The sequence below is a fragment of the Siniperca chuatsi genome, linkage group LG22 (assembly GCF_020085105.1).
Source record: "Siniperca chuatsi isolate FFG_IHB_CAS linkage group LG22, ASM2008510v1, whole genome shotgun sequence".
Lineage (NCBI taxonomy): Eukaryota > Metazoa > Chordata > Actinopteri > Centrarchiformes > Sinipercidae > Siniperca > Siniperca chuatsi.
This window is the reverse complement of record NC_058063.1, coordinates 24,640,028-24,650,511: the sequence shown is the minus strand read 5'-3', so window position 1 is coordinate 24,650,511 and position 10,484 is coordinate 24,640,028. Positions and strand designations below refer to the sequence as shown.

At 43.7% G+C, this 10,484-nt stretch overlaps 1 protein-coding gene across 2 annotated transcripts in view; it reads right to left on the bottom strand.

Annotated features, from left to right (window-relative positions):
- Positions 1–10,484, bottom strand: part of LOC122870596 (retinal guanylyl cyclase 2-like) — a 49,185-nt gene that overhangs the window by 14,799 nt on the left and 23,902 nt on the right. For both annotated transcript variants that reach the window (XM_044184905.1, XM_044184906.1), the window contains 3 exons: positions 10,159–10,308; positions 1,860–2,079; positions 1,502–1,577 (listed from right to left, as the gene is read on the bottom strand). In XM_044184905.1, coding sequence (XP_044040840.1) covers positions 1,502–1,577; positions 1,860–2,079; positions 10,159–10,308 — 446 coding nt within the window. The remainder of the gene's footprint in view (positions 1–1,501; positions 1,578–1,859; positions 2,080–10,158; positions 10,309–10,484) is intronic.

Below are 10,484 nucleotides of genomic sequence, written 5' to 3'. Positions count from 1 at the left end.
AAACACTGGATGCTGATACATTTTAATAATGTAAATAATGTAATAACTTGATAAAACTGAAATCCTTGTTATTGGGCCCAAACACATCACTAAACAAATACTGCCATCTACTGGTAACCTGTCACAACATATCAAGCCTGTTGCAAGAAATCTTGATGTCCTGTTTGATAGCAATTTATGTTTTGAGCAACATATCACTAAGCTTGTCCAATCATGTTTTTATCACCTCAGAAATATTGCAAAAATCCGATCTATTTTAAATCTTAGTGATGCAGAAACTGTTGTATATGCTTTTATCTCCTCACGCCTTGATTACTGTAACAGCCTGTTCACTTGTCTTAATCTAAAAACTCTGAAACAACTGCAGACTGTACAGAACTCAGCTGCTCGGCTGTAAACCAGGACCAGGTGCGACCACATCACACCTGTTTCAGCCTCTTTACATCGGCTCCCTGTTTGTTTCAGGATTGATTTTAAGATCTTGTTGATTACTTTTAAGGCTCTTCATGGCCTGGCTCCAGACTACTGTATATTGTAGACCTTGTAATCCCTTATGAACCTTCACGTAGTCTGAGATCTTCAGGCAGGGGTCTCCTGTCTGTTCCTGAGTCCAGGATGGAAACTAAGGGGGACAGAGCTTTTGCTATCAGGGCCCCGAGGCTCTGGAACAACTTGCCTGAAGACATTAGGTTGTCTGAGTCAGTGTCTTCGTTTAAGTCTCTTCTCAAAACACATTTTTATCTGAAAGCATATCCTGATTTTACCTGAACTGGCTGTTTATTTTACTGTTTATGTTATTGCTTTTGTGTATTTTATTTCTTTATATTTCGTCATTCACTGTGGTATTTTATTTCTCTTGTTGTGAAGCACTTTGTACTTTGTTTTGATAAGTGCTCTATAAATAAAGTTTTATTATTATTATTATTTATTACTCCAGTCCTTCCCACAAGATCTATCAGGTGCCCCACCGGGGCAGATCTCTTCCTGGGTCAGAGGGTGCTTGTTGATGTGTCCATGGTGCTGATGCAACTGTCACGATGTCGCTGTTTCAGTGACTTTGTTTTGCACTAATATCTGACTGAGGCCTGGGACTGTTTGTGTATGAACTGTAAGGTCAGTGGGGTTAGACGACACGACTTTAGCATACTTTGCCATTCTTATAAATAGCCCAATAGGCAATCGGGTCACAATTAATTAATCAAATGAACAGAATTTTAAGTATCATCATTAAAATACAGGCTACAGTAAAACATTTCCTTTCAATAGTCTTTAACATATAAACCTACCAAAAAGTTGTTTCATTAAAAAGTCCGAAAAAAATGACTTTGATCCTCAGGGTCCACCCATAAAAACCAAATGCTGGCCAGTTACTTTCCTTTGGGCTGACCGTGAAGAGGCACACGTACGCACGCATGTGCAGTCGCAGGATGTACGAGCGTCTCGTCCTCCGTGACCCTTTACACCCCCGTGTGTGTGTGTGTGTGTGTGTGTGTATTTTCACCTGATCCAGAAGAACAAAGCTCCAATTAGAGCGCAGAGCAACAGGAAGACAAGGAACATCGTCACCGCATCCAAACCTGCAGATAAACACAAAAAGTAAAATAATTCAACATCAGATGAAAATAAAAACATTCAGTTGTTTCTCTTCCTGCTGACACTAAAGTCCAGGGATCAACAAAACTAAACCACACTCACATTATCATGATATAAAGTCGGGGGCGCTCAGCAGAGCTCAGACCTTTATTCAACATGGACATCCTGAACTTTCCCAGCAGCACCTGAACACCTCATCACAGAAACAGCTGACAGAACCTACGTTAGACAAAGTTCCCACCCTCCCTGTAGGTCAGTGAACACACCCCCGCTGCAGGCCTCCTCTGGACTGAACCAACAGAAGCTGGCGGTGGGGGGTTTTCCTCCGGGGAAGATGAAGGAGCGGCTCAGCGGCCTCAGACCTCCGACTGTCCCGTCGGTGTGTGTCGGAGCGAGCGAGTGTGTCGGCACGAGTCGGTCGCCATCGCTGTCCAACACCACGTACCTGGCCTGCTGGCCACGCCCCTCTTTACCTCCATACAACACCTGAGAACAAAGAAGAAGAGAGGAGGTGCTGAAACTGGAGCTGACATCCTCATCCTCCTCGTCCTCATCATCTTGCTGGTTCATCATGTGACTGATGATGTAACTAAAATAAAAAAGACCAAACTGAACATAAATTGGACACAATTGCACCAAATTCAGCCTTAATGACAGGAGTATTTGACTACACCACATTTGAACTATATTCTCCTCAGTGGTGCACCAAGCGGCACGTTTGATGGGTTGAAGGATGTAAAGGACCAAAAATAAAACTTAGTTTGAAACTCGCAGACCTGATTCCTCGTCTCTCTGAAAGCTGCTGCACTTAATTCGAGTTTTTTTTTCCGACAGCTTTTCTGGAGTCTGAGGGTGGTGAGACAGGTACAGCTGAGCTGTAAAAATGTTTCCAAGGAAGACTGTTCATTTCTACAACTGAAATATCAGTCCAGCCCAATTATATAAAACTTTTAACTTTTAAGTAAATCTCAGAAAGATTCATCTTTAACAGAGTTGTTTAGTGGCAGAATAGCAGACTTTAGCCAATTTATCTTAAACCCAGAAAAAGACAAAGAGGGCAGTACAGCAGTTAGAGGCATCTTCATCATTTCATGTAGCTATCAATCATTATCAGGATTGAAGTCTAATATGAAAAAATACCTGTGCATATGTGCTCAGTATGTGTGTGTTTGTTTGTCTCATTTATGATTATTATTACGATTAATTAGTTTTGTTTTCTTCTTTGCTTTTGATCTCATTATGTTAAAGAAATATCCACAGTATTAGGATGAATTGTAAATCATAGAGGGACTTTTTTTTTTACCTCAATGTGTTTGTTTTCACGTTGTTTTTATCACTTTCTTTGTGCTAATAAATAAAACAAAAAACTAAAAGTGACAACAGTAAAAAAATTGTTTAAATATTAAATATATTAAACATATCTACAGTGGTATGAAAAAGTGTTTGCCCCCTTCCTGATTTCTTTTTTTTTTTGCACACTTAAATGTTTCAGATCATTAGCGTTTTTGTGCACCCGGCAGAAGCGTCGCTAGAAACTTCGTCTTAAACCATCATAAATTGATATTTTATCGAGTTTTTAAGCCAGGTTTTCTAGGCCACACTGCTTTCCTGGCCACCGCTTTACCTATATGTTCTAACTTGGAAAAAGTTTTCAGTCATCGGACGTGTGGATCTTAAGTGATTTTAAGCTGGCTGCAACTCCACGTGGTTTACCGGACTGCCTCCACTGCTGCTAGCTTAGCTAGGTTTGTTTTTAGCCCGGCGGCTAGGCTAGCCGGTCGCTTTTACCAAGGATTTTAAGCTTGTAGCACTTTTATGGACTTTACTGTGGACTTTAGGCTCTGAAGCACTCTCACGGACTAAATGATGGCTGAGTGTGGATCTTGTCAGCTTACCGTCTCAAAGCTGAGGAAAAGTATCGCCTGTCTGGAAGCCGAGCTCAGAGAAAAAGACCAGCTCATCCTGGAGTTCTCCACCGTCGCCTCGGCCCAGGCAAAACACCTGGCGGTCCTCAGCTCCTCTGGCTGCGCAAGCCAGACTGCGACCATCCCATCTCACTCCCCGGACTGCTCCACTCCAGCACTGGACAATGATCCCACTCTTCCGTGGCTCGGCTCCATCATCACTGGCGCCCCGGGGCATGAAGACGTTTCAGCTAAGCCTGATGACCCGTGGCTCCTCATGGGTGCGAAGCACAAAGCCATGGCCATTTCTACCCGTGCGAGCCCCAGTGGATGCACGGTCACTCGCCGGCGGGGGTGGTGAGAAGGCTCCGTGAGTTCGACTCCACGCCAACCGGAGCACTGGACCGTAGCCTGTAAGGACAGACATGGTGCAAAGCACCCAACTCCTCCACCTTCACATCGGGACCTCCCGCTGGCCAACAGGTTTGACATCCTGGACACGCAGGACTTTCCTCCACTGGAGGGACGCCCCCATCTTCCAGCAGCCAAGTCTTCCTCCTCCTCTCGCCGCAAGTTACTGAAAGAGGCCGTGATCAGGAGAAGCTCTGGGGGTCCAATTCGTCCTGAGACGGCAGCGAACACCTCTGCTAAGAAGGACGCCGCCCCCTCGCCGCAGCAGTCCCCGGCCACGACTATCCCAGGGACGGCTGATGGGACTCGGCGGGCTCCACGATCATCGACTCTGCCTCCTCTCATCCCCCCAACCACGCTGATCGTTGGAGACTCCATAGTGAGGAATATCCGCTTCGCTAATACGCTCACACGCTGCTTTCCCGGAGCAACGACCCCCGACATCCTCGAAAAGCTCCCCGGACTTCTGGCTGCACTCCCGATGACTATCACGAAAATCATAGTCCATGTCGGCACCAATGACACCGCCCGTCAGCAGTCGGAGCTGACGAAAGCAGACTTCATCCGCCTCTTTGACCTGCTCAACAGCACCGGAAAACATGCTTTCATTTCGGGTCCAATTTCTACACTGGGTCGGGGAATTGGCCGTTTTAGCAGGATCCTCAGCCTTCACACCTGGCTCCAGTCAGTCTGCAGCACCCATGACGTTGGTTTTATTCACAACTTTAACTTATTCTGGGATCGTTCTTCCTTGTTTGCACGAGACGGTCTTCACCCAAACAAGTCAGGAAGTCGCATGCTAGCGGCTAACCTGCAGCATGCTGTGCTGTCCTCCTCCTCACGTAGTTGACTATTTACATCACCTGTTTCCCCTCGCTCTTCTTCTTCCTCTACTCTGCCCACAATAACCTGCCATGCACCCTCTGCTGTCACTACCTCCCCCTTGTGGACTGATCATAGTGCTGCTATCTGGAGCCCGGCTGCCTCTAGTGCCACCTTTAACATTCCTGTGGTAATTTCGGACAGGTCCATCCATCCATCCATCCATCCATCCATCCATCTTCTTCCGCTTATCCGGGGCCGGGTCGCGGGGGCAGCAGTCTAAGCAGGGACTCCCAGACTTCCTTCGCCCCAGACACTTCCTCCAGCTCCTCCGGGGGGATCCCGAGGCGTTCCCAGGCCAGCCGAGAGACATAGTCCCTCCAGCGTGTCCTGGGTCTTCCCCGGGGCCGCCTCCCGGTGGGACATGCCCAGAACACCTCCCGAGGGAGGCGTCCAGGAGGCATCCGGATCAGATGCCCTAGCCACCTCAGCTGGCTTTCGGACAGGTCCTTAGTGCGAAACAGACACAACCGACACAGCGACAATAATAACTTAATGAAGATCCGGGCCAGAACCCGACCTCCAGTCTCAACATCAAATCTGAACCAGCACAGACCTTTTAAGATGGCTCTCCTGAATGTAAGATCCCTCTCTAACAAAACGTTTATTTTAAATGACTTTATCTCTTCCACTGAGTTAGACTTTATGTTTTTAACTGAATCCTGGTTACGTCCTGGTGATCACAGTCAGCTGGCTGAATTGTGCCCTCCTGATTATGACTGCTTTAGTTGCCCTAGGGTCTGTGGTCAAGGTGGGGGCCTTGTTACTGTCTATAGGAAACATTTTAAGTGTGACCTCATAGCTTGCAATGATTTTTCCTCCTTTGAAGTGCTCATGTTTAAACTTGGCGGCCCCCTCCCAGTCATATTTGCTATTATATATCGCCCCCCTAAACCAGCTGGCTCCTTCTTGTTGGAACTCCCTGAGTTTTTATCCAGTCTTGTGTTAAATTATGATAGAATTGTTCTTTGTGGTGACTTTAATATTCACGTTGATGACTCCTCTAATGCCCTTGCTGCTGATTTTTTAAATATCACTAACTCTTTTAACTTTCAACAACATGTGTCTGGCCAAACTCATTCCCGTGGCCACACCTTAGACCTAGTCTTTACTTTGGGCCTGAAAACCCCATTTGTGGAAACCAGGGACATGTTTGTATCTGATCACCTATGCATTGTTTTCAATTGTGAATTAGAGGCTGCCAGTTCTGTCTTATCCCGCTCTAAGTACACACGCGTCCTTAATGAGCATAGTGCCTTAAAATTCTGTACACGGTTCAATCCTCTGGGCAGTGTGTTTCCCGATTCCTCCAACACCAACGATTTGGTTGATTATTTTAACTACCAGTGTTCTTCAACCTTAGATCTCATAGCTCCTCTTAAAAATAGACAAAACTCAAAGACTAGAAAACAGCCATGGTTAAATGACAGTATTCGAAGCTGTAAAAGAATTGCAGAAGAGCAGAACGCAGATGGAAGAAATCACGTCTCCAGGTCCACTTTGTGGCCATGAAAGAGTTATTACGCCTTTATAATAGGATGGTGAAGGATGCAAGAACATGCCATTTCTCTGCACTTATCTCTGCCCATCAGCACAACCCCAGATTCCTGTTTAAGACTGTGGATCAGTTAGTTAACCCAGACTCTCCTTGTGCCCCTGCTGAGTGTGATGCTGATTGTGAAAAGTTTCTATTGCACTTTGCTGGTAAGGTGGAGTTAATAAGATCTGATATCACCCCAATCCTGCCTTTTTAGATGTGGATCACCCGCTCAGGGATTCTTTGAGCAATTTTTCTGCTGTTACTCTGCCCGAACTCGCAGAGATGATGTCTCTTATGAGAGTATCCTCCAGTCCTCTGGACAAAATCCCAACTAGGTTTATATTAGAAGTTATGGATTGTATTGCGCCCCTTTTACAAATTATTTTTAACAGCTCGCTGTCTACTGGCTGCGTCCCTGATTTCTTTAAAACAGCTTGTGTCCAGCCAGTCTTAAAAAAACCTGGGCTTGATCCCACCCTCCTGGATAACTACCGCCCAATATCCAAATTGCCTTTTATTTCGAAGATTCTCGAAAAACTTGTATCTATGCAGCTCCTTGCTGCTGTGGAAAACAATAATACCTTTGAAAAGTTCCAATCCGGCTTTCGTCAACACCACAGCACTGAGACAGCCCTTCTCAAAGTCACTAATGACCTTTTAATGAATGCAGATGCAGGCATGTGTTCAATTCTTGTGCTGTTGGACATAAGTGCTGCCTTTGATACAATTGATCATGGCATTCTTTTAGATAGACTGAGGCACTGGGTGGGCATATCTGGAACTGCACTAGACTGGTTCGCATCTTACCTGTCCAATAGGAAATTCTGTGTTAGCATTAATAACTTCAAGTCATCCTTTTCCCATATCAAGTATGGTGTGACTCAAGGTTCAATTCTGGGACCAATATTGTTCTCCTTATACATGCTTCCCTTGGGTGATGTAATCCGCAGACATGGTATTTCTTTTCACTGTTATGCGGATGACACACAGTTGTACCTCCCTGTCAAGCCCACTGACCTTAGTATGCTGAGTTCTCTGCAGGACTGCCTGTCTGACATAAAAAATTGGATGTCGATAAATTTTCTTCAGCTCAACTCAAATAAAACTGAAATCCTTGTTATTGGGCCCCAACACATCACTAAACAAATACTGCCATCCACTGGTAACCTGTCACAACATATCAAGCCTGTTGCACGAAATCTTGGTGTCCTGTTTGATAGCAATTTATGTTTTGAGCAACATATCACTAAGCTTGTCCAATCATGCTTCTGTCACCTCAGAAACATTGCAAAAATACGATCTATTTTAAATCTTAGTGATGCAGAAACTGTTGTGCATGCTTTTATCTCCTCACGCCTTGATTATTGTAACAGCCTGTTCACTTGTCTTAATCAAAAAGCTCTGACACGACTGCAGACTGTACAAAACTCAGCTGCTAGGCTGTTAACCAGGACCAAGAAGTATGACCACATAACACCTGTTTTAGCCTCTTTACACTGGCTCCCTGTTGGTTTTAGGATTGATTTTAAGATCTTGTTGATTACTTTTAAGGCTCTTCATGGCCTGGCCCCAGATTATATTTTAGACCTTGTAATCCCTTATGAACCTTCACGTAGTTTGAGATCTTCGGGCAGGGGGTCTCCTGTCTGTTCCTGAGTCCAGGATGAAAACTAAGGGGACAGAGCTTTTGCTATCAGGGCCCGAGGCTCTGGAACAACTTGCCCGAAGAAATTAGATTGTCTGAGTCAGTGTCTTCGTTTAAATCTCGTCTCAAAACACATTTTTATCTGAAAGCATATCCTGATTTTACGTGAACTGGCTATTTATTTTACTGTTTATTTTATTGCTTTTCTGTATTTCATGTGTTTTATTTCTTTATATTTCGTCATTCACTGTGTTATTTTATTTTTCTTGTTGTGAAGCACTTTGTACTTTGTTTTGATAAGTGCTCTATAAATAAAGTTTTATTATTATTATTTATTAAACAAATGTAAATATTAGTTATGTCAAGATAACACAAGTAAACACAAAACGCAGTTTTTAAATGAAGGTTGTTATTATTAAGGGAAACAAAATCCAAACCTACATGGCCCTGTGTGAAAAAGTGATCGCCCCCTAAACCTAATAACTGGTTGCTCCACCCTTAGCAGCAACAACTGCAATCAAGCGTTTGTGATAACTAGCAATGAGTCTTTTACAGCGCTGTGGAGGAGTTTTGGCCCACTCATCTTTGCAGAATTGTTGCAATTCAGCCACATTGGAGGGTTTTCGAGCATGAACTGCCTTTTTAAGGTCATGCCACAGCATCTCAATAGGATTCAGGTCAGGACTTTGACTAGGCCACTCCAAAGTCTTCATTTTGTTCTTCTTCAGCCATTCAGAGGTGGACTTGCTGGTGTGTTTTGGATCATTGTCCTGCTGCAGAACCCAAGTTCGCTTCAGCTTGAGGTCACGAACAGATGGCCGGACATTCTCCTTCAGGAGTTTTTGGTAGACAGCAGAATTCATGGTTCCATTCATCACAGCAAGTCTTCCAGGTCCTGAAGCAGCAAAAGAGCCCCAGACCATCACACTAGCACCACCATATTTTACTGTTGGTATGATGTTCTTTTTCTGAAATGCAGTGTTACTTTTACGCCAGATGTAACGGGACACACACCTTCCATAAAGTTCAACTTTTGTCTCATCAGTCCACAGAGTATTTTCCCAAAAGTCTTGGGGATCATCAAGATGTTTTCTGGCAAAAATGAGACGAGCCTTAATGTTGTTTTTGCTCAGCAGTGGTTTTCGTCTTGGAGCTCTGCCATGCAGGCCATTTTTGCCCTGTCTCTTTCTTATGGTGGAGTCATGAATACTGACCTTAAATGAGGCAAGTGAGGCCTGCAGTTCTTTGGATGTTGTTGTGGGGTCTCTGAATGGCTGAAGAAGAACAAAATGAAAACTCTGGAGTGGCCTAGTGGAGATATTTTTGAATGTTTATTCAACTTCTGTTGCATAATTGCAGAACCTGGATTCAGATGTGAATTTGATACAGCATTCTAGTGAGGCTGACAGACTTTGGAGTGGCCTAGTCAAAGTCCTGACCTGAATCCTATTGAGATGCTGTGGCATGACCTTAAAAAGGCAGTTCATGCTCGAAAACCCTCCAACGTGGCTGAATTGCAACAATTCTGCAAAGATGAGTGGGCCGAAACTCCTCCACAGCGCTGTAAAAGACTCACTGCAAGTTATCGCAAACGCTCGATTGCAGTTGTTGCTGCTAAGGGTGGCCCAACCAGTTATTAGGTTTAGGGGGCAATCACTTTTTCACACAGCGCCATGTAGGTTTGGATTTTGTTTTCCCTTAATAATAACAACCTTCATTTAAAAACTGCATTTTGTGTTTACTTGTGTTATCTTTGACTAATATTTACATTTGTTTGATGATCTGAAACATTTAAGTGTGACAAACATGCAAAAAAATAAGAAATCAGGAAGGCAAACACTTTTGCACACCACTGTATATATATACCTAAAGTCTCTGTCTGGTAAAGCTGTTCAGTGTTTGACTCACTCTGCTGACATTTATTGTAAAATCTGGTTATATAAGAAGTAACTAAACTTTTGTTGGTGATTAATTAAACTTACGTCTGATTCTGGTCTGTTTTAGGTCTTAAAGTTTTTGTGATTACAGGTTTTAAGTTCAGTCCAGTGAACTCAGGTTTTGATTTAAACTTTATTTAAATTTGTTTGTTCCTTTATTATCTCCCAGCTGACTTCCATTCAGTGAACCAGCATTTAGATATTTTTAATTTATTTGCTTTGTTAAACATTAAAAATGTTTCTGACCTGATTGAAGCCCTGGAAATCAAAGCCTCCATCTGATTGGACGAGCTGATTGCCCGTCACCCAGTGCCCGCCCCCTGCCTGACGACGCTCCTCCACCGCCTTAGCAACGAAGTACACCATGTTAAAGATGGTCCCAAACACCGGAGACACCTGTAGATACATTAATACAGTACATGATCTATACTATATTATTACTTCTGAAGTCAACAGATAGTTTTATATTTTATTTCATTTTTAAATGTTAAATTGTGTTTTTTGTTGTGCATTTGTTCTGTATAATGTGTAGTAGCAGTAGTGTAGTATTTGTTGTGTACGTGTAGTTATTG